The 23,784-nt window shown below is 56.2% G+C and overlaps 1 protein-coding gene across 1 annotated transcript in view; it reads left to right on the top strand.

Moving 5' to 3' along the window:
- The first annotated feature begins 8,425 nt into the window (after window positions 1–8,425).
- Window positions 8,426–23,784, top strand: part of PLOD3 (procollagen-lysine,2-oxoglutarate 5-dioxygenase 3) — a 52,780-nt gene continuing 37,421 nt past the window's right edge. The window contains exon 1 of the mRNA XM_077470835.1: window positions 8,426–8,593. Within this exon, the coding sequence (XP_077326961.1) occupies window positions 8,503–8,593 (91 nt within the window). The 5' untranslated portion in view covers window positions 8,426–8,502. The remainder of the gene's footprint in view (window positions 8,594–23,784) is intronic.

Raw genomic sequence — 23,784 nt, 5'->3', positions numbered from 1 at the left:
AACAGATTCTACTTAACACAACAAACCTACACAGTCCCTGTCTTGTTTCCACCGCCTGTATACTGCTGTTCTGAGTATATAGGGCCTGGGGGCCCCATGCCTTTCCTTTTTTTAATATGGGTATGGGGTTCCCCGTAATATCCGTACAAGACCCAAAGGGGCTGGTAATGGGCAGGGAGGGCTACCCATGCCATTTTTGTCAATGATTTTCAACCATATTGCAGGAACCAGATATAACATTAAAACCGCACGCAGCTTTAAATGACTTTTTTTCCGTTTAATGTCATTTTGTGCAGGGACTGTTCTAAACACTGGAAACACGTGCCACTTCACAGGCATACTACAGACACCCCCCAGGCACCATATTTAAAGGAATATGTTACTTTTTTTCACTTTAATCATCATTAAAATCAGTGCTCCCGAAAAAACTGCAGTTTTTAAAAACATTTTAGGCATTGACCCATGTCCCCAAACCCTTTTTAGGACAGCATCTTGCACATTAGCCTTTAAAATTAGCACTTTTTATTTCGAACGTTCGAGTCCCATAGACTTCAATGGGGTTCTAAAGTTCGCACAAATTTTTGCTCCGTTCGAAAGTTCTGGTGCGAACCAAACCGGGGGATCATTCCTTTTAGTAAGGTTGAATAAAGACACCAGTCCATCCAGTTCAACCTGAGTGTCTACAATTGTCCCTATCCCTGTACATTGCACACTCACATCAGTCCCTACCCTCAAGGAGCCCACAATCCAAGGTCCCCATTCATATACTAGGGCCAATTTTGGACAGAAGCCAATTAACCTACCTGCATGTCTTTGGAGTGTGGGAGGAAACCGGAGTACCCGGAAGAAACCCGCGCAGGCACAGGGGGAACATGCAAACTCCAGGCAGGTAGTTTCGTGGTTGGCATTTGAACCAGTGACCCTTCTTACTGCTAGGTGAGAGTGCTAACCACTACACCACTGTGCCGCTAATCTAACTCTATGTCCACTTGGATGGAGGGGCTTGAACCCGGACTCAGGGGTGTGGCCACAAAATTCTGCGCAAGCGCCGATAGCCACAGTGTCGGAACGCATATGGTGGTGTCGTGCATACGCAGTCCAGTGGGTAGCCAAATGTGATGGGTCGCCACATGTGAAGAAACATAGGCGCTTCCTGTGATAGCGTGACAAGTGACAACACTTTGTCTGTCTCACAATTGTGCTCCTGCGTTGTCACCAGGCAATACGGCCTTCAGATGGAGACTGCAAGTGGTCAGTTCACTGCACATCATACAGGCCTGGCTCCCCACTATGCTCACTGCCAGGGACCCCCCCCCCCCCGTATGAGTGAGGTATACAGTGGAGGAGATGCTGGGAGTTGTTGTCCCCCAGGCGCTCTACATGGCTGAGGTTATCAGGTGGGGGAAATGCTGGAAGTTGCAGGCTCTTTACAGGTGTGAGGTAAAGAGATGGAGAATTTGAAGTCCCCCAGGCTCTGTATGCTTGAGGTATACAGTGGAGGAGATGATGGGAGCTGTAGTCCTCCAGGCTCTGTATGATTGAGATATAGTGGAGGGGATGATGGGAGCTGTAGTCCCCCAGGCTCTGTATGAGTCGGAAATAGTGGAGGAGATGATGGGAGTTGTAGTCCCCCAGGCTCTGTTTGAGTTAGGTATACAATGGAGCCAATGCTGGCAGTTGTAGTGCACCAGGCTCTGTATGAGTGAGATATAGTGGAGGAGATGATGGGAGCTGTAGTCCCCCAGGCTCTGTATGAGTGAGGTATAGTGGAGGGGAAGATGTGAGTTGTAATCCCCCAGGCTCTGCATGAGTGAGGTATAGAGTGGAAGAGATGCTGAGAGTTGTAATCCCCCAGGCTCTGCATGAGTGAGGTATAGTGGAGGAGATTTTGAGATTTGTAGTTCCCCAGGCTCTATATGAGTGAGGTATACAGTGGAGATGCTGGGAGTTGTAGTCCCCCAGGCTCTGTATGATTGAGGTATACAGTGGAGGAGATGCTGAGAGTTGTAGTCCCCCAGGCTCTCTATAGGGGTGAGATAAAGAGATAGAGAAGTTGTAGTCCCCCAGGCTCTGTGAGGGAGGTATAGTGGAGGATACGGTGGAGTTGTATTCCCCCAGACTCTGTATGAGCAAGGTATACAGTGGAGGAGATGCTGGGAGTTGTAGTCCCCCAGGCTCTGTATGCATGAGGTATAGTGGAGGAGATGCTGGGAGTTATAGTCCCCCAGGCTCTGTGTGAATGAGGTATAGTGGAGGAGATGCTGGGAGTTGTAGTCCCCAGACACTGTATGAGTGAGGTATACAGTGGAGGAGACGCTGGGAGTTGTCTCCCATTAGTTCTGGTGGGAGTGGTAGTCCTGTGTAGTATATATAGAGGTGGAGGATGGTAGGGGTAGTATTCCTGTGTAGTATATATAGAGGTGGGGGGTGGTAGGAGTAGTAGTCCTGTGTAATTTATATAGAGGTGGGTGATGGTGGGAGTAGTAGTCCTGTGCAGTATAGAGGTGGTGATGGTGGGAGTAGTAGTCCTGTGTAGTATATATAGAGGTGGGGGATGGTGGGAGTAGTAGTCCTGTGTAATTTATATAGAGGTGGAGGATGGTGGGAGTAGAAGTCTCGTGTAGTATATATATATAGGTGGGTGATGGTGGGAGTAGTAGTTCTGTGTAGTATATATAGAGGTGGAGGATGGTGGGAGTAGTAGTCCTGTGTAGTATATATAGAGGTGGGGGATGGTGGGAGTAGTTGTCCTGTTTAGTATATATATAGGTGGGGATGGTGAGAGTAGTAGTTCTGTGTAGTATATATATAGTTGGGGGATGGTGGGAGTAGTAGTATTGTGTAGTATATATATAGAGGTGGGGGTGGTAGGTGTAGTAGTCCTGTGTAGTATATATAGTGGTGGGGGATGGTGGGAGTAGTAGTCCTGTGTAGTATATATAGTGGTGGGGGATGGTGGGAGTAGTAGGCCTGTGTAGTATATATATAGGTGGGGGGTGGTGGGAGTAGTAGTCCTGTGTAGTATATATAGAGATGGGGGATGGTGGGAGTAGTAGTCCTGTGCAGTATATATAGGGGTGGGGGATGGTGGGAGTAGTAGTCATGTGTAGTATATATAAAGGTGGGGGATGGTGGGAGTAGTTGTCCTGTTTAGTATATATAGAGGTGGGGGTAGTGGGAGTAGTAGTCCTGTGTAGTATATATAGGGTGGGGGGATGGTGGGAGTAGTAGTCTTGTGTAGTATATATATATATATATATATATATATATATAGGTGGGGGTGGTGGGAGTAGTAGTCCTGTGTAGTATATATAGAGGTGGGGGGAAGGTGGGAGTAGTAGTCCTGTGTAGTATATATAGAGGTCGGGGTGGTGGGAGTAGTAGTTCTGTGTAGCATATATAGAGGTGGGGGGATGGTGGGAGTAGTAGTCCTGTGTAGTATATATAGTGGTGGGGGATGGCGGGAGTAGTAGTTCTGTGTAGTATATATAGAGGTGGGGGTGGTGGGAGTAGTAGTCCTGTGTAGTATATATAGAGGTGGGGGGTGGTGGGAGTAGTAGTCCTGTGTAGTATATATAGGGTAGGGGGATGGTAGGAGTAGTAGTCTTGTGTAGTTTATATAGAGGTGGGGAATGGTGGGAGTAGTAGTCCCCCAGCCTCTGTATGAGTGAGGTATACAGTAGAGGAGATGCTGGGAGTTGTAGTCCCCCCAAGCTCTATATGAGTGAGATATACAGTGGAGGATATGCTGGGAGTTGTAGTCCCCCAGGCTCTGTATGAATGAGGTATAGTGGAGGAGATGCTGGGAGTTGTAGTCCCCCACGCACTGTATGAGTAAGGTATACAGTGGAGGAGATGATGGGAGTTGTCTCCCATTAGTCCTGGTGGGAGTAGTAGTCCTGTGTAGTATATATAGAGGTGGGGGGATGGTGGGAGTAGTAGTCTTGTGTAGTTTATATAGAGGTGGGAGTGGTGGGATTAGTAGTCCTGTGTAGTATATATAGTGGTGGGGGATGGTGGGAGTAGTAGTCCTGTGTAGTATAGAGGTGGAGGATGGTGGGAGTAGTAGTTCTGTGTAGTATATATAGGGGTGGGGGTGGTGGGAGTAGTAGTTCTGTGTAGTATATATAGTGGTGGGGGATGGTGGGAGTAGTAGTCCTGTGTAGTATATATAGTGGTGGGGGTGGTGGGAGTAGTAGTTCTGTGTAGTATATATAGTGGTGGGGGATGGTGGGAGTAGTAGTCCTGTGTAGTATATATATATATAGAGGTGGGGGATGGTGGGAGTAGTAGTCCTGTGTAGTATATATATATATATATATATATATATATATATATATATATATATATAGGTGGGGGATGGTGGGAGTAGTAGTCCTGAGTAGTATGTATAGAGGTGGGGATGGTGGGAGTAGTAGTCCTGTGTAGTATATATAGAGGTGGGGGGTGGTGGGAGTAGTAGTTCTGTGTAGTATATTTTGAGGTGCGGGGATGTTGGGAGTAGTAGTCCTGTGTAGTATATATAGTGGTGGGGGATGGTGGGAGTAGTAGGCCTGTGTAGTATATATAGAGGTGGGGGTGGTGGGAGTAGTAGTCCTGTGTAGTATATATAGTGGTTGGGGGTGGCGGGAGTAGTAGTCCTGTGTAGTATATATAGAGGTGGGGGTGGTGGGAGTAGTAGATCTGTGTAGTATATATAGAGGTGGGAGATGGTGGTAGTCCTGTGTAGTATATATAGTGGTGGGGGATGGTGGGAGTAGTAGTCCTGTGTAGTATATATATATATATATATATATATAGAGGTGGGGGATGGTGGGAGTAGTAGTCCTGTGTAGTATATATATATATAGGTGGGGGATGGTGGGAGTAGTAGTCCTGAGTAGTATGTATAGAGGTGGGGATGGTGGGAGTAGTAGTCCTGTGTAGTATATATAGAGGTGGGGGGTGGTGGGAGTAGTAGTTCTGTGTAGTATATTTTGAGGTGTGGGGATGTTGGGAGTAGTAGTCCTGTGTAGTATATATAGTGGTGGGGGATGGTGGGAGTAGTAGGCCTGTGTAGTATATATAGAGGTGGGGGTGGTGGGAGTAGTAGTCCTGTGTAGTATATATAGTGGTGGGGGATGGCGGGAGTAGTAGTCCTGTGTAGTATATATAGAGGTGGGGGTGGTGGGAGTAGTAGTCCTGTGTAGTATATATAGAGGTGGGGGTGGTGGGAGTAGTAGTTCTGTGTAGTATATATAGAGGTGGGGGATGGTGGTAGTCCTGTGTAGTATATATAGTGGTGGGGGATGGTGGGAGTAGTAGTCCTGTGTAGTATATATAGAGGTCGTGGTGGTGGGAGTAGTAGTTCTGTGTAGTATATATAGAGGTGGGGGGATGGTGGGAGTAGTAGTCCTGTGTAGTATATATAGAGGTCTGGGTGGTGGAGGTAGTTGTTCTGTGTAGTATATATAGAGGTGGGGGGATGGTGGGAGTAGTAATCCTGTGTAGTGTAAATAGTGGTGGGGGATGGTGGGAGTAGTAGTCCTGTGTAGTATATATAGTGGTGAGGGATGGTGGGAGTAGTAGTCCTGTGTAGTGTATATAGTGGTGGGGGATGGTGGGAGTAGTAGTCCTGTGTAGTATATATAGAGGTGGGGGTGGTGGGAGTAGTTCTGTGTAGTATATATAGAGGTGGGGAGATGGTGGGAGTAGTAGTCCTGTGTAGTATATATAGTGGTGGGGGATGTGGGAGTAGTAGTCTTGTGTAGTTTATATAGAGGTGGGGGTGGTGGGAGTAGTAGTCCTGTGTAGTATATATAGAGGTGGGGTGGTGGGAGTAGTAGTTCTGTGTAGTATATAGAGAGGTGGGGGGATTATGGGAGTAGTAGTCCTGTGTAGCATATATAGTGGTGGGGATGGTGGTAGTAGTAGTCTTGTGTAGTTTATATAGAGGTGGGGGTGGTGGGAGTAGTAGTCCTGTGTAGTATATATAGAGGTGGGGGTGGTGGGAGTAGTAGTCCTGTGTAGTATATATAGAGATGGGGTGGTGGGAGTAGTAGTTCTGTGTAGTATATATAGAGGTGGGGTGGTGGGAGTAGTAGTCCTGTGTAGTATATATAGAGGTGGGGGGTGGTGGGAGTAGTAGTCCTGTGTAGTATATATAGAGGTGGGGGTGGTGGGAGTAGTAGTCCTGTGTAGTATATATAGAGGTGGGGGTGGTGGGAGTAGTAGTTTTGTGTAGTATATATAGAGGTGGGGTGGTGGGAGTAGTAGTTCTGTGTAGTATATATAGAGGTGGGGGGATTGTGGGAGTAGTAGTTCTGTGTAGTATATATAGAGGTGGGGTGGTGGGAGTAGTAGTTCTGTGTAGTATATATAGAGGTGGGGATTGTGGGAGTAGTAGTCCTGTGTAGCATATATAGTGGTGGGGATGGTGGTGGTAGTAGTAGTCCTGTGTAGTATATATAGTGGTGGGGATGGTGGTAGTAGTAGTCCTGTGTAGTATATATATAGGTGAGGGGTGGTGGGAGTAGTAGTCCTGTGTAGTATATATAGAGGTGGGGGGTGGTGGGAGTAGTAGTCCTGTGTAGTATATATAGAGGTGGGGGTGGTGGGAGTAGTAGTCCTGTGTAGTATATATAGAGATGGGGGTGGTGGGAGTAGTAGTTCTGTGTAGTATATATAGAGGTGGGGTGGTGGGAGTAGTAGTCCTGTGTAGTAAATATAGAGGTGGGGGGTGGTGGGAGTAGCAGTCCTGTGTAGTATATATAGAGGTGGGGGTGGTGGGAGTAGTAGTCCTGTGTAGTATATATAGAGGTGGGGGTGGTGGGAGTAGTAGTTCTGTGTAGTATATATAGAGGTGGGAGTAGTAGTTCTGTGTAGTATATATAGAGGTGGGGGGATTGTGGGAGTAGTAGTTCTGTGTAGTATATATAGAGGTGGGGTGGTGGGAGTAGTAGTTCTGTGTAGTATATATAGAGGTGGGGGGATTGTGGGAGTAGTAGTCCTGTGTAGCATATATAGTGGTGGGGATGGTGGTAGTAGTAGTCCTGTGTAGTATATATAGTGGTGGGGATGGTGGTAGTAGTAGTCCTGTGTAGTATATATATATAGGTGAGGGGTGGTGGGAGTAGTAGTCCTGTGTAGTATATATAGAGGTGGGGGGTGGTGGGAGTAGTAGTCCTGTGTAGTATATATAGAGGTGGGGGTGGTGGGAGTAGTAGTCCTGTGTAGTATATATAGAGGTGGGGGTGGTGGGAGTAGTAGTTCTGTGTAGTATATATAGACTTGGGGGATGGTGGGAGTAGTAGTCCTGTGTAGCATATATAGTGGTGGGGGATGGTGGGAGTAGTAGTCTTGTGTAGTTTATATAGAGGTGGGGGTGGTGGGAGTAGTAGTTCTGTGTAGTATATATAGACTTGGGGGATGGTGGGAGTAGTAGTCCTGTGTAGCATATATAGTGGTGGGGGATGGTGGGAGTAGTAGTCTTGTGTAGTTTATATAGAGGTAGAGATGGTGGGAGTAGTAGTCCTGTGTAGTATATATAGAGGTGGGGGTGGTGGGAGTAGTAGTCCTGTGTAGTATATATAGAGGTGGGGGTGGTGGGAGTAGTAGTTCTGTGTAGTATATATAGACTTGGGGGGATGGTGGGAGTAGTAGTCCTGTGTAGCATATATAGTGGTGGGGGATGGTGGGAGTAGTAGTCTTGTGTAGTTTATATAGAGGTGGAGATGGTGGGAGTAGTAGTCCTGTGTAGTATATATAGAGGTGGGGGTGGTGGGAGTAGTATTTCTGTGTAGTATATATAGACTTGGGGGGATGGTGGGAGTAGTAGTCCTGTGTAGTATATATAGAGGTGGGGGTGGTGGGAGTAGTAGTCCTGTGTAGTATATATAGAGGTGGGGGTGGTGGGAGTAGTAGTTCTGTGTAGTATATATAGACTTGGGGGGGATGGTGGGAGTAGTAGTCCTGTGTAGCATATATAGTGGTGGGGGATGGTGGGAGTAGTAGTCTTGTGTAGTTTATATAGAGGTGGGGGTGGTGGGAGTAGTAATTCTGTGTAGTTTATATAGAGGTGGAGATGGTGGGAGTAGTAGTCCTGTGTAGTATATATAGAGGTGGGGGTGGTGGGAGTAGTAGTTCTGTGTAGTATATATAGAGGTGGGGGATGGTGGGAGTAGTAGTCCTGTGTAGTATATATACAGAGGTTGTATATAGCCCCCCAGTGACGTGGCAGACCGCAGCACCCGCCTCTCCCTCTATACTCGCTCTCTTCTCCTTCTTTCCCTTGATTGGCCTTCTGCCAGATTTTCCTTCCACCCCACTGGCCGCTAGCGACATGCGCCGCTCTGCGATTGGTCGGAGTACTTCCTGGCTCCCATTGGTCAGTGGTCCCTAGCTCTCCGCCTATGTGGTGTGTCGGGGGCAGTGCGGGCTCTCCTCCGGGGGCGGGGCCTGGAGCCCCGGTCTATCCTGGAGGTGTAGACCGGTGTAGAGTTGTGGAGAGTCGGACACAGGAGGATGGAGGGAGCCGCTGTGCGGGGAGCGCTCTGCTTGCTCATTCTGGCCGTGTGTGCGCTGTGCGGCCGAGCCCGGGAATCCGTCCAACCAGGTGAGGAGAATGGGGGTTCTGTGTGCACCCCAATGTCACCTACCGGGGGATGTGTACCCCACTATGACTTCAGGGGTCCTCTGAGAAGAGGGGGGTTGTGCACCCCACTATCACCCATGGAGGGGTTCTCTGAGGAGAGGGGGGCTGTGCACCCCACTCTGACCCATGGGGGGTCCTCTGAGAAGAGGGGGGCTGTGTACCCCACTATGACCAATGTGGGGTCCTTTAAGGAGAGGGGGGCTGTGTACCCCACTATGACCCATGGGGGTCCTTTGAAGATAGAGGGAGATGTGTACCCCACTATGACCCATGGAGGGGTCCTCTGAGGAGAGAGGGGGGCTGTGCACCCCACTATGACCCATGGAGGGGTCTTCTGAGGAGAGAGGAGGGCTGTGCACCCCACTATGACCCATGGAGGGGTTCTCTGAGGAGAGGGGGGCTGTGCACCCCACTATGACCCATGGAGGGGTTCTCTGAGGAGAGGGGGGCTGTGCACCCCACTATGACCCATGGAGGGGTCTTCTGAGGAGAGAGGAGGGCTGTGCACCCCACTATGACCCATGGAGGGGTTCTCTGAGGAGAGTAGGGCTGTGCACCCCACTATGACCCATGGAGGGGTTCTCTGAGGAGAGGGGGGCTGTTCACCCCACTATGACCCATGGGGGGTCCTTTAAGGAGAGGGGGGATGTGTACCCCACTATGACTCCGTGGGGGGTCCTCTGAGGAAAGAGGGGGGGGGGCTGTGTACCCCATTATGACCCATAGGGTGGTCGTCTAAGGAGAGGGGGATGTGTACCCCACTATGACCCATGGGGGGGTCCTCTGAGGAGAGGGGGACGTGTACCCCACTATGACCCATGGGGGGGCTCTCTGAAAAGGGACCCTATATAATATGGGGGATGATTTCACCCCAGTCTGTGACCCACAAAATGACCCCCCAATATAAAGTACTATCATCCATCTCCTCCCCAATGTTACATGACTCCCTATCATAGGGTGACCCCAAAGTACAGACATGAGAGGGGGGAGGGGTCACTCCAGTCTTTTAGCTCTTGGACCGATCTCACACCCCAATAACTGAACACGGGACGTTTGAAAGGTCAGCTCTTGGGGCGAGTCGTATTTTTCTCCCTCCTGTCTGTGCTGAGCCCCTTCCCCCACCTCGCACCCCGGAACATGTGTGGGCCAGGGGAGTTATTCATGGAAGTAGTGACAGGCCCTCTTTATTATAGGGGGAGTTCTGGTAGGAGGTCTGGAGTAATAGAATGGGGAGGTGTGTTGGGTTAGGAGATTATGGTGACTCCACACTTCCCTAATTAAAGGTAGACTCCGGGCAAAACAGAATAGTGGACATGGGAGGGCGGAGCCCAGGTCAGATATTCCTGGTGATGCTGGAACATCCTCCATGCTGCTACAAAGACCTGAAAAGGTGGCATATAAGGTCAGGAGCGGGCAGCCAGCATAGTAGGGTCATGGTCTACATATCACATTGCTGGTCTGAAAGGTGGTGGACACGGTCAGGAGCGGGCAGCCAGCATAGTAGGGTCAGGGTCTACATAGCACATTGCTGGTTTGAAAGGCGGTGGGCATGGCCAGGAGCGGGTAACCAGCATAGTAGGGTCATGGTCTACATATCACATTGCTGGTTTGAAAGGCGGTGGACACAGTCAGGAGCGGGCAACCAGCATAGTAGGGTCATGGTCTACATATCACATTGCTGGTTTGAAAGGCGGTGGACACAGTCAGGAGCGGGCAACCAGCATAGTAGGGTCATGGTCTACATATCACATTGCTGGTTTGAAAGGCGGTGGACACGGTCAGGAGCGGGCAACCAGCATAGTAGGGTCAGGGTCTACATAGCACATTGCTGGTTTGAAAGGCGGTGGGCATGGCCAGGAGCGGGTAACCAGCATAGTAGGGTCATGGTCTACATATCACATTGCTGGTCTGAAAGGCGGTGGACGCGGTCAGGAGCGGGCAGCCAGCATAGTAGGGTCATGGTCTACATATAACATTGCTGGTCTGAAAGGTGGTGGACACGGTCAGGAGCGGGCAGCCAGCATAGTAGGGTCATGGTCTACATATCACATTGCTGGTCTGAAAGGTGGTGGACACGGTCAGGAGCGGGCAGCCAGCATAGTAGGGTCAGGGTCTACATAGCACATTGCTGGTTGAAAGGCGGTGGGCATGGCCAGGAGCGGGTAACCAGCATAGTAGGGTCATGGTCTACATATCACATTGCTGGTTTGAAAGGCGGTGGACACAGTCAGGAGCGGGCAACCAGCATAGTAGGGTCAGGGTCTACATAGCACATTGCTGGTTTGAAAGGCGGTGGGCATGGCCAGGAGCGGGTAACCAGCATAGTAGGGTCATGGTCTACATATCACATTGCTGGTCTGAAAGGTGGTGGACACGGTCAGGAGCGGGCAGCCAGCATAGTAGGGTCATGGTCTACATATCACATTGCTGGTCTGAAAGGTGGTGGACACGGTCAGGAGCGGGCAGCCAGCATAGTAGGGTCAGGGTCTACATAGCACATTGCTGGTTTGAAAGGCGGTGGGCATGGCCAGGAGCGGGTAACCAGCATAGTAGGGTCATGGTCTACATATCACATTGCTGGTTTGAAAGGCGGTGGACACAGTCAGGAGCGGGCAACCAGCATAGTAGGGTCATGGTCTACATATCACATTGCTGGTTTGAAAGGCGGTGGACACAGTCAGGAGCGGGCAACCAGCATAGTAGGGTCATGGTCTACATATCACATTGCTGGTTTGAAAGGCGGTGGACACGGTCAGGAGCGGGCAACCAGCATAGTAGGGTCATGGTCTACATATCACATTGCTGGTCTGAAAGGCGGTGGACGCGGTCAGGAGCGGGCAGCCAGCATAGTAGGGTCATGGTCTACATATAACATTGCTGGTCTGAAAGGTGGTGGACACGGTCAGGAGCGGGCAGCCAGCATAGTAGGGTCATGGTCTACATTATCACATTGCTGGTCTGAAAGGTGGTGGACACGGTCAGGAGCGGGCAGCCAGCATAGTAGGGTCAGGGTCTACATAGCACATTGCTGGTTTGAAAGGCGGTGGGCATGGCCAGGAGCGGGTAACCAGCATAGTAGGGTCATGGTCTACATATCACATTGCTGGTTTGAAAGGCGGTGGACACAGTCAGGAGCGGGCAACCAGCATAGTAGGGTCAGGGTCTACATAGCACATTGCTGGTTTGAAAGGCGGTGGGCATGGCCAGGAGCGGGTAACCAGCATAGTAGGGTCATGGTCTACATATCACATTGCTGGTCTGAAAGGTGGTGGACACGGTCAGGAGCGGGCAGCCAGCATAGTAGGGTCATGGTCTACATATCGCATTGCTGGTCTGAAAGGTGGTGGGCATGGCCAGGAGCGGGTAACCAGCATAGTAGGGTCATGGTCTACATATCACATTGCTGGTCTGAAAGGTGGTGGACACGGTCAGGAGCGGGCAGCCAGCATAGTAGGGTCATGGTCTACATATCACATTGCTGGTTTGAAAGGCGGTGGGCATGGCCAGGAGCGGGCAGCCAGCATAGTAGGGTCATGGTCTACATAGCACATTGCTGGTTTGAAAGGCAGTGGGCTTGGCCAGGAGCGGGTAACCAGCATAGTAGGGTCATGGTCCACATAGCACATTGCTGGTCTGTAAAGCGGGGGACACAGGAGTGGGCATCCGGCACAGCGTGGTCATGGTCTACCTACCCATCATGTTTCTGACCTCAGAGCTGACCTGCAGTGCGTCAGGTGAATCAGGACCCTGCGTTCCCGTTTGCGGACTCCTGACCCCATCCACCACTTTTCAGAGCAGTAAGGTGGTGGATGGGGGTCAGGAGCAGGTAACAGGCACAGCGAGGTCATGGTCTACCCATGACATTTCTGCTCTGCTCTGTGATCTGAAAGGTGACATACGGGGTCAGGAGCGGGTAGCTGGCATAGTGGGGTCATGGTCTACACGCCACACTGCTACGCTGCTCTGAGGTCCAAAAAGGTGACAGGAGGTGCCGGCCAGCATGGTGGGGTAATGGTCTGCCCATCACATTGCTGCTCTGCTCTGAGGGCAGACGGGGTCAGGAGAGGACATGTGTATATGTGCCTATGCGGTTTGGGGAATCGTGCCTCGACTGCTTTCGATTGGCAGAAGGCAGTGATGGGTTTCTCGCTATTTACCTCAGCAGGGTTCCTACTAGGAGCAGAACCTACCTGAGCTCATGCCTAGTCATTAGACCAGAGGTCCATACTTGGTCTAATTATATAGGCAGCCAATCCGAACTCTCATCCAGAGATCACATGAACAAATGCCTAGCACTGGAGGGAGCCATGAGCAGCGTTTTCTCTTTATCTGCCCCGGCAGCCATTCTACATGTGGCATTTCTTTGGTAATAATTGTTGGCCACTCATCGTTTTCACATAAGCGTCTTCTACATAGAAAACTCGGAAGTTGCCCTTTAAAGCAATAAAGTATTTTCCAAATTTTGGAGTAACCCAAATCCACCAGGGGGTCTAACACCATTAATAAAAATCCAAATCTTTTTTAATTTTTAATTGAAGGTTCACTTATTCTGGTAAAAGTATTTAAGAATTTTTTCTAATCAAAAAGAAAAATATAGTTTGGTAAAAGTATTCAGATAGCAAATCTCTTTTTTGGATATATTAGGGAATAGCGGCACTTCTACTCCTTGCCTCTTTCATGGCAGCCATTCGGCTTTTAAAAGTCCAGTGAGAGTGCCCTTATTGGTGGATTGGGGGGGGGGGGGGTCTGTATTTGGAGTTTTTCTGTCAGTGCCTCCTCTGTAGCTGGGGTTCCTCTGTTAGTTGTAGTGGTGTTTTTAGCTCAGTTAGATTGCAAGCTCTTGGAATTAGCACATGTACTCCTTGGAATTCTCCATCGTTTTCCAGAAGCATCTGAAGTTGTGGAGCTCAGACAGACGTGTCTGGGCGTATAGTGTCTACATACCAGGGAGGCTGTGATCTGCCATTAATAAATTCTCCATGTGACTAATCTTTCCTTGCTGCCTCTGTTCCCACCCCCCTCGTCTGTCAGACCTCCTCTGAGTCCTCGCCTCTGTCCTATTCCCCCCCCCGGGTCTTAACCTCCTTTTCCCTCTGAGTCCTCCTCTGGGTTTTCACTTCTGGTACAGCGTAGTCATGGTCTACACGTGACGTTTCCAAACCCCAGAGCAGAGCTGCAGTGCGTCAGGTGAATCGGGACCCTGCCTTCCTGGTTGCCATCTCCTGACCCCATCCACCACTTTTCAGAGCTCAGAGCAGTAAGGTGGTGGATGGGGTCAGGAGCAGGTAACAGGCACGCGCGAGGTCATGGTCTACCCATGACATTTCTGCTCTGCTATGTGATCTGAAAGGCGCCCCCCCCCCCCACGAGTCCTCCTCTGGGTTTTCACCTCTGCCCCCCCATGATTCCTCCTCTGGGTTTTCACCTCTGCCCCCCCATGAATCCTCCTCTGGGTTTTCACCTCTGCCCCCCATGAATCCTCCTCTGGGTTTTCACCTCTGCCCCCCCCATGAATCCTCCTCTGGGTTTTCACCTCTGCCCCCCCCCATGAATCCTCCTCTGGGTTTTCACCTCTGCCCCCCCCCCCATGAATCCTCCTCTGGGGTTTTCACCTCTGCCCCCCCCCCCCATGAATCCTCCTCTGGGTTTTCACCTCTGCCCCCCCCCCCCATGAATCCTCCTCTGGGTTTTCACCTCTGCCCCCCCCCCATGAATCCTCCTCTGGGTTTTCACCTCTGCGCCCCCCCCCCATGAATCCTCCTCTGGGTTTTCACCTCTGCCCCCCCCCCCCATGAATCCTCCTCTGGGTTTTCACCTCTGCCCTCCCCCCATGAATCCTCCTCTGGGTCTTTGCCTCTGTTTCCCCCCCATGAGCCGTCCTCTGGGTCTTTGGCCTCTGTTTCCCCCCATGAGCCGTCCTCTGGGTCTTTGCCTCTGTTTCCCCCCCATGAGCCGTCCTCTTGGTCTTTGCCTCTGTTTCCCCCCATGAGCCGTCCTCTGGGTCTTTGCCTCTGTTTCCCCCCCATGAGCCGTCCTCTGGGTCTTTGCCTCTGTTTCCCCCCCATGAGCCGTCCTCTGGGTCTTTGCCTCTGTTCCCCCCCCCATGAGTCGTCCTCTGGGTCTTCGCCTCTGTTCCCCCCCCCCCCCATGAGTCGTCCTCTGGGTCTTCGCCTCTGTTCCCCCCCCCCCCCCATGAGTCGTCCTCTGGGTCTTCGCCTCTGTTCCCCCCCCCCCCCCCATGAGTCGTCCTCTGGGTCTTCGCCTCTGTTCCCCCCCCCCCCCATGAGTCGTCCTCTGGGTCTTCGCCTCTGTTCCCCCCCCCTTTCCCCCCCATGAACCGTCCTCTGGGTCTTTGCCTCTGTTTCCCCCCCATGAGCCGTCCTCTGGGTCTTTGCCTCTGTTTCCCCCCATGAGCCCGTCCTCTGGGTCTTTGCCTCTGTTTCCCCCCATGAGCCGTCCTCTGGGTCTTTGCCTCTGTTTCCCCCCCATGAGCCGTCCTCTGGGTCTTTGCCTCTGTTTCCCCCCATGAGCCGTCCTCTGGGTCTTTGCCTCTGTTTCCCCCCATGAGCCGTCCTCTGGGTCTTTGCCTCTGTTTCCCCCCCATGAGCCGTCCTCTGGGTCTTTGCCTCTGTTTCCCCCCCATGAGCCGTCCTCTGGGTCTTTGCCTCTGTTTCCCCCCCATGAGCCGTCCTCTGGGTCTTTGCCTCTGTTTCCCCCCCATGAGCCGTCCCTGGGTCTTTGCCTCTGTTTCCCCCCCCATGAGCCGTCCTCTGGGTCTTTGCCTCTGTTTCCCCCCCATGAGCCGTCCTCTGGGTCTTTGCCTCTGTTCCCCCCCCCCCCCATGAGTCGTCCTCTGGGTCTTCGCCTCTGTTCCCCCCCCCCCCCCATGAGTCGTCCTCTGGGTCTTCGCCTCTGTTCCCCCCCCCCCCCCCATGAGTCGTCCTCTGGGTCTTCGCCTCTGTTCCCCCCCCCCATGAGTCGTCCTCTGGGTCTTCGCCTCTGTTCCCCCCCCCATGAGTCGTCCTCTGGGTCTTCGCCTCTGTTCCCCCCCCCCATGAGTCGTCCTCTGGGTCTTCGCCTCTGTTCCCCCACCCCATGAGTCGTCCTCTGGGTCTTCGCCTCTGTTCCCCCCCCCCCATGAGTCGTCCTCTGGGTCTTCGCCTCTGTTCCCCCCCCCCATGAGTCGTCCTCTGGGTCTTCGCCTCTGTTCCCCCCCCCCCCATGAGTCGTCCTCTGGGTCTTCGCCTCTGTTCCCCCCCCCCCCCATGAGTCGTCCTCTGGGTCTTCGCCTCTGTCCCCCCCCCCCCATGAGTCGTCCTCTGGGTCTTCGCCTCTGTTCCCCCCCCCCCCCATGAGTCGTCCTCTGGGTCTTCGCCTCTGTTCCCCCCCCCCCCATGAGTCGTCCTCTGGGTCTTCGCCTCTGTTCCCCCCCCCCCCCCATGAGTCGTCCTCTGGGTCTTCGCCTCTGTTCCCCCCCCCCCCCCCCCCATGAGTCGTCCTCTGGGTCTTCGCCTCTGTTCCCCCCCCCCCCCATGAGTCGTCCTCTGGGTCTTCGCCTCTGTTCCCCCCCCCCCCCATGAGTCGTCCTCTGGGTCTTCGCCTCTGTTCCCCCCCCCCCCATGAGTCGTACTCTGGGTCTTCGCCTCTGTTCCCCCCCCATGAGTCGTACTCTGGGTCTTCGCCTCTGTTCCCCCCCCATGAGTCGTACTCTGGGTCTTCGCCTCTGTCCCCCATGAGTCGTCCTCTGGGTCTTCGCCTCTGTTCCCCCCCCCCCCCCCCCCCATGAGTCGTCCTCTGGGTCTTCTCCTCTGTCCCATCCCCCCCATGAGTCGTCCTCTGGGTCTTCTCCTCTGTTTCCCCCCCATGAGCCGTCCATTGGGTCTTTGCCTCTGTTTCCCCCCCATGAGCCGTCCTCTGGGTCTTTGCCTCTGTTTCCCCCCCATGAGCCGTCCTCTGGGTCTTTGCCTCTGTTCCCCCCCCCATGAGTCGTCCTCTGGGTCTTCGCCTCTGTTCCCCCCCCCCCCCCATGAGTCGTCCTCTGGGTCTTCGCTCTGTTCCCCCCCCCCCCCCCCTGAGCCGTCCTCTGGGTCTTTGCCTCTGTTTCCCCCCCATGAGCCGTCCTCTGGGTCTTTGCCTCTGTTTCCCCCCCATGAGCCGTCCTCTGGGTCTTTGCCTCTGTTTCCCCCCCATGAGCCGTCCTCTGGGTCTTTGCCTCTGTTTCCCCCCCATGAGCCGTCCTCTGGGTCTTTGCCTCTGTTTCCCCCCCCATGAGCCGTCCTCTGGGTCTTTGCCTCTGTTTCCCCCCCATGAGCCGTCCTCTGGGTCTTTGCCTCTGTTTCCCCCCCATGAGCCGTCCTCTGGGTCTTTGCCTCTGTTTCCCCCCCATGAGCCGTCCTCTGGGTCTTTGCCTCTGTTTCCCCCCCATGAGCCGTCCTCTGGGTCTTTGCCTCTGTTTCCCCCCCCATGAGCCGTCCTCTGGGTCTTTGCCTCTGTTTCCCCCCCATGAGCCGTCCTCTGGGTCTTTGCCTCTGTTTCCCCCCCATGAGCCGTCCTCTGGGTCTTTGCCTCTGTTTCCCCCCCATGAGCCGTCCTCTGGGTCTTTGCCTCTGTCCCCCCCCCCCATGAGTCGTCCTCTGGGTCTTCGCCTCTGTTCCCCCCCCCCCCCCATGAGTCGTCCTCTGGGTCTTCGCCTCTGTTCCCCCCCCCCCCCCCCATGAGTCGTCCTCTGGGTCTTCGCCTCTGTTCCCCCCCCCCCCCCCCCCCAGGAGTCGTCCTCTGGGTCTTCGCCTCTGTTCCCCCCCCCCATGAGTCGTCCTCTGGGTCTTCGCCTCTGTTCCCCCCCCCCATGAGTCGTCCTCTGGGTCTTCGCCTCTGTTCCCCCCCCCATGAGTCGTCCTCTGGGTCTTCGCCTCTGTTCCCCCCCCCCCCCCATGAGTCGTCTCTGGGTCTTCGCCTCTGTTCCCCCCCTCCCATGAGTCGTCCTCTGGGTCTTCGCCTCTGTCCCCCCCCCCCCCCCATGAGTCGTCCTCTGGGTCTTTGCCTCTGTTCCCCCCCCCCCCCCCCATGAGTCGTCCTCTGGGTCTTCGCCTCTGTTCCCCCCCCCATGAGTCGTCCTCTGGGTCTTCGCCTCTGTTCCTCCCCCCCCCATGAGTCGTCCTCTGGGTCTTCGCCTCTGTCCCCCCCCCCCCCATGAGTCGTCCTCTGGGTCTTCGCCTCTGTTCCCCCCCCCCCCCATGAGTCGTCCTCTGGGTCTTCGCCTCTGTTCCCCCCCCCCCCCCCATGAGTCGTCCTCTGGGTCTTCGCCTCTGTTCCCCCCCCCCCCCATGAGTCGTCCTCTGGGTCTTCGCCTCTGTTAACCCCCCCCCCCCATGAGTCGTCCTCTGGGTCTTCGCCTCTGTTCCCCCCCCCCCCCCCCCATGAGTCGTCCTCTGGGTCTTCGCCTCTGTTCCCCCCCCCCCCCATGAGTCGTACTCTGGGTCTTCGCCTCTGTTCCCCCCCCATGAGTCGTACTCTGGGTCTTCGCCTCTGTCCCCCATGAGTCGTCATCTGGGTCTTCGCCTCTGTTCCCCCCCCCCCCCCCATGAGTCGTCCTCTGGGTCTTCGCCTCTGTTCCCCCCCCCCATGAGTCGTCCTCTGGGTCTTCGCCTCTGTTCCCCCCCCCCCCCCCCATGAGTCGTCCTCTGGGTCTTCGCCTCTGTTCCCCCCCCCCCCCCATGAGTCGTCCTCTGGGTCTTCGCCTCTGTTCCCCCCCCCCCCCCATGAGTCGTCCTCTGGGTCTTCGCCTCTGTCCCCCCCCCCCCCATGAGTCGTCCTCTGGGTCTTCCCTCTGTCCCCATCCCCCCCATGAGTCGTCCTCTGGGTCTTCTCCTCTGTCCCATCCCCCCCATGAGTCGTCCTCTGGGTCTTCTCCTCTGTTTCCCCCCATGAGCCGTCCATTGGGTCTTTGCCTCTGTTTCCCCCCCATGAGCCGTCCTCTGGGTCTTTGCCTCTGTTTCCCCCCCATGAGCCGTCCTCTGGGTCTTTGCCTCTGTTCCCCCCCCCCCCCATGAGTCGTCCTCTGGGTCTTCGCCTCTGTTCCCCCCCCCCCCCATGAGTCGTCCTCTGGGTCTTCGCCTCTGTTCCCCCCCCCCCCCCCCCCCCATGAGCCGTCCTCTGGGTCTTTGCCTCTGTTTCCCCCCCATGAGCCGTCCTCTGGGTCTTTGCCTCTGTTTCCCCCCCATGAGCCGTCCTCTGGGTCTTTGCCTCTGTTTCCCCCCATGAGCCGTCCTCTGGGTCTTTGCCTCTGTTTCCCCCCATGAGCCGTCCTCTGGGTCTTTGCCTCTGTTTCCCCCCCATGAGCCGTCCTCTGGGTCTTTGCCTCTGTTTCCCCCCCATGAGCCGTCCTCTGGGTCTTTGCCTCTGTTTCCCCCCCATGAGCCGTCCTCTGGGTCTTTGCCTCTGTTTCCCCCCCATGAGCTGTCCTCTGGGTCTTTGCCTCTGTTTCCCCCCATGAGCCGTCCTCTGGGTCTTTGCCTCTGTTCCCCCCCATGAGCCGTCCTCTGGGTCTTTGCCTCTGTTTCCCCCCCATGAGCCGTCCTCTGGGTCTTTGCCTCTGTTTCCCCCCATGAGCCGTCCTCTGGGTCTTTGCCTCTGTTTCCCCCCCATGAGCCGTCCTCTGGGTCTTTGCCTCTGTTTCCCCCCATGAGCTGTCCTCTGGGTCTTTGCCTCTGTTTCCCCCCCATGAGCCGTCCTCTGGGTCTTTGCCTCTGTTTCCCCCCCATGAGCCGTCCTCTGGGTCTTTGCCTCTGTTTCCCCCCCATGAGCCGTCCTCTGGGTCTTTGCCTCTGTTTCCCCCCCATGAGCCGTCCTCTGGGTCTTTGCCTCTGTTTCCCCCCCATGAGCCGTCCTCTGGGTCTTTGCCTCTGTTTCCCCCCATGAGCCGTCCTCTGGGTCTTTGCCTCTGTTCCCCCCCCATGAGCCGTCCTCTGGGTCTTTGCCTCTGTTTCCCCCCCATGAGCCGTCCTCTGGGTCTTTGCCTCTGTCCCCCCCCCCCCCCATGAGTCGTCCTCTGGGTCTTCGCCTCTGTTCCCCCCCCCCCCAAGAGTCGTCCTCTGGGTCTTCGCCTCTGTTCCCCCCCCCCCCCCCCATGAGTCGTCCTCTGGGTCTTCGCCTCTGTTCCCCCCCCCCATGAGTCGTCCTCTGGGTCTTCGCCTCTGTTCCCCCCCCCATGAGTCGTCCTCTGGGTCTTCGCCTCTGTTCCCCCCCCCCCCCATGAGTCGTCCTCTGGGTCTTCGCCTCTGTTCCCCCCCCTCCCATGAGTCGTCTCTGGGTCTTCGCTCTGTTCCCCCCCTCCCATGAGTCGTCCTCTGGGTCTTCGCCTCTGTCCCCCCCCCCCCCCATGAGTCGTCCTCTGGGTCTTTGCCTCTGTTCCCCCCCCCCCCCCCATGAGTCGTCCTCTGGGTCTTCGCCTCTGTTCCCCCCCCCCCCATGAGTCGTCCTCTGGGTCTTCGCCTCTGTTCCCCCCCCCCCCCCCCATGAGTCGTCCTCTGGGTCTTCGCCTCTGTTCCCCCCCCCATGAGTCGTCCCTGGGTCTTCGCCTCTGTTTCCCCCCCCCCCCCCCCATGAGTCGTCCTCTGGGTCTTCGCCTCTGTTCCCCCCCCCCCCATGAGTCGTCCTCTGGGTCTTCGCCTCTGTTTCCCCCCCCCCCCATGAGTCGTCCTCTGGGTCTTCGCCTCTGTCCCCCCCCCCCCCCCCCATGAGTCGTCCTCTGGGTCTTCGCCTCTGTTCCCCCCCCCCCCCATGAGTCGTCCTCTGGGTCTTCGCCTCTGTTCCCCCCCCCCCCATGAGTCGTCCTCTGGGTCTTCTCCTCTGTCCCCATCCCCCCCATGAGTCGTCCTCTGGGTCTTCTCCTCTGTCCCATCCCCCCCATGAGTCGTCCTCTGGGTCTTCGCCTCTGTCCCGTCCCCCCCATGAGTCGTCCTCTGGGTCTTCGCCTCTGTCCCCCCCCCCCCCCCCCATGAGTGGTCCTGGATTTTCGCCTCTGTTCCCCCCCCCCCCCCATGAGTCGTCCTCTGGGTCTTCGCCTCTGTTCCCCCCCCCCCCCCCCCCCATGAGTCGTCCTCTGGGTCTTCGCCTCTGTTCCCCCCCCCCCCCCCATGAGTCGTCCTCTGGTCTTCGCCTCTGTTCCCCCCCCCCTCCCCATGAGTCGTCCTCTGGGTCTTCGCCTCTGTTCCCCCCCCCCCCCCCCCATGAGCCGTCCTCTGGGTCTTTGCCTCTGTTTCCCCCCCATGAGCCGTCCTCTGGGTCTTTGCCTCTGTTTCCCCCCATGAGCCGTCCTCTGGGTCTTTGCCTCTGTTTCCCCCCCATGAGCCGTCCTCTGGTCTTTGCCTCTGTTTCCCCCCCATGAGCCGTCCTCTGGGTCTTTGCCTCTGTTTCCCCCCATGAGCCGTCCTCTGGGTCTTTGCCTCTGTTTCCCCCCCATGAGCCGTCCTCTGGGTCTTTGCCTCTGTTTCCCCCCATGAGCCGTCCTCTGGGTCTTTGCCTCTGTTTCCCCCCCATGAGCCGTCCTCTGGGTCTTTGCCTCTGTTTCCCCCCCATGAGCCGTCCTCTGGGTCTTTGCCTCTGTTTCCCCCCCATGAGCCGTCCTCTGGGTCTTTGCCTCTGTTTCCCCCCCCATGAGCCGTCCTCTGGGTCTTTGCCTCTGTTTCCCCCCCATGAGCCGTCCTCTGGGTCTTTGCCTCTGTCCCCCCCCCCCCATGAGTCGTCCTCTGGGTCTTTGCCTCTGTCCCCCCCCCCCCCATGAGTCGTCCTCTGGGTCTTCGCCTCTGTTCCCCCCCCCCCCCCATGAGTCGTCCTCTGGGTCTTCGCCTCTGTTTCCCCCCCCCCCCCATGAGTCGTCCTCTGGGTCTTCGCCTCTGTTCCCCCCCCCCCCCCATGAGTCGTCCTCTGGGTCTTCGCCTCTGTTCCCCCCCCCCCCCCCCCCATGAGTCGTCCTCTGGGTCTTCGCCTCTGTTCCCCCCCCCCCATGAGTCGTCCTCTGGGTCTTCGCCTCTGTTCCCCCCCCCCCCCCCATGAGTCGTCCTCTGGGTCTTCGCCTCTGTTCCCCCCCCCCCCCCCATGAGTCGTCCTCTGGGTCTTCGCCTCTGTTCCCCCCCCCCCATGAGTCGTCCTCTGGGTCTTCGCCTCTGTTCCCCCCCCCCCCCCATGAGTCGTCCTCTGGGTCTTCGCCTCTGTTCCCCCCCCCCCCCCCATGAGTCGTCCTCTGGGTCTTCGCCTCTGTTCCCCCCCCCCCATGAGTCGTCCTCTGGGTCTTCGCCTCTGTTCCCCCCCCCCCCCATGAGTCGTCCTCTGGGTCTTCGCCTCTGTTCCCCCCCCCCCCCCCATGAGTCGTCCTCTGGGTCTTCGCCTCTGTTCCCCCCCCCCCCCCATGAGTCGTCCTCTGGGTCTTCGCCTCTGTTCCCCCCCCCCCCATGAGTCGTCCTCTGGGTCTTCGCCTCTGTCCCCCCCCCCCCCCATGAGTCGTCCTCTGGGTCTTCGCCTCTGTTCCCCCCCCCCCCCCCCATGAGTCGTCCTCTGGGTCTTCGCCTCTGTTCCCCCCCCCCCCCCATGAGTCGTCCTCTGGGTCTTCGCCTCTGTTCCCCCCCCCCCCCCCATGAGTCGTACTCTGGGTCTTCGCCTCTGTTCCCCCCCCCCCCCCCCCCCATGAGTCTTACTCTGGGTCTTCGCCTCTGTTCCCCCCCCCCCCCATGAGTCGTCCTCTGGGTCTTCGCCTCTGTTCCCCCCCCCCCCATGAGTCGTCCTCTGGGTCTTCGCCTCTGTTCCCCCCCCCCCCCCCCCATGAGTCGTCCTCTGGGTCTTCGCCTCTGTTCCCCCCCCCCCCATGAGTCGTCCTCTGGGTCTTCGCCTCTGTTCCCCCCCCCCCCCCCCCATGAGTCCGTCCTCTGGGTCTTCGCCTCTGTTCCCCCCCCCCTCTGTTTCCCCCCATGAGCCGTCCTCTGGGTCTTTGCCTCTGTTTCCCCCCCATGAGCCGTCCTCTGGGTCTTTGCCTCTGTTTCCCCCCCATGAGCCGTCCTCTGGGTCTTTGCCTCTGTTTCCCCCCCATGAGCCGTCCTCTGGGTCTTTGCCTCTGTTTTCCCCCCCATGAGCCGTCCTCTGGGTCTTTGCCTCTGTTTCCCCCCATGAGCCGTCCTCTGGGTCTTTGCCTCTGTTTCCCCCATGAGCCGTCCTCTGGGTCTTTGCCTCTGTTTCCCCCCCATGAGGCCGTCCTCTGGGTCTTTGCCTCTGTTTCCCCCCCCATGAGCGTCCTCTGGGTCTTTGCCTCTGTTTCCCCCCCATGAGTCGTCCTCTGGGTCTTTGCCTCTGTTTCCCCCCCATGAGCCGTCCTCTGGGTCTTTGCCTCTGTTTCCCCCCCCATGAGCCGTCCTCTGGGTTCTTTGCCTCTGTTTCCCCATGAGCCGTCCTCTGGGTCTTTGCCTCTGTTCCCCCCCCATGAGTCGTCCTCTGGGTCTTCGCCTCTGTTCCCCCCCCCCCATGAGTCGTCCTCTGGGTCTTCGCCTCTGTTCCCCCCTCCCCCATGAGTCGTCCTCTGGGTCTTGCCTCTGTCCCCCCCCCCATGAGTCGTCCTCTGGGTCTTCGCCTCTGTTCCCCCGATCGTCTCTTCGCCTCTGTCCCCCCCCCCATGAGTCGTCCTCTGGGTCTTCGCCTCTGTTCCCCCCCTCCCATGAGTCTCCTCTGGGTCTTGCCTCTGTCCCCCCCCCCATGAGTCGTCCTCTGGGTCTTCGCCTCTGTTCCCCCCCCCCCCCCATGAGTCGTCCTCTGGGTCTTCGCCTCTGTTCCCCCCCCCCCATGAGTCGTCCTCTGGGTCTTCGCCTCTGTCCCCCCCCCCCCCCATGAGTCGTCCTCTGGGTCTTCGCCTCTGTTCCCCCCCCCCCCCCCATGAGTCGTCCTCTGGGTCTTCGCCTCTGTTCCCCCCCCCCATGAGTCGTCCTCTGGGTCTTCGCCTCTGTCCCCCCCCCCATGAGTCGTCCTCTGGGTCTACATCGCCTCTGTTCCCCCCCCCCCCCCCCCATGAGTCGTCCTCTGGGTCTTCGCCTCTGTTACCCCCCCCCCCCCATGAGTCGTCCTCTGGGTCTTCGCCTCTGTCCCCCCCCCCCCCCATGAGTCGTCCTCTGGGT

The sequence above is a fragment of the Lithobates pipiens genome, unplaced genomic scaffold (genome assembly GCF_037356315.1).
Source record: "Lithobates pipiens isolate NorthernLeopardFrog02 unplaced genomic scaffold, aLitPip1_a1.2 Scaffold_8, whole genome shotgun sequence".
Lineage (NCBI taxonomy): Eukaryota > Metazoa > Chordata > Amphibia > Anura > Ranidae > Lithobates > Lithobates pipiens.
Note: the sequence above shows the minus strand (reverse complement) of the source record. Positions and strands in the feature narration are given on the sequence as shown.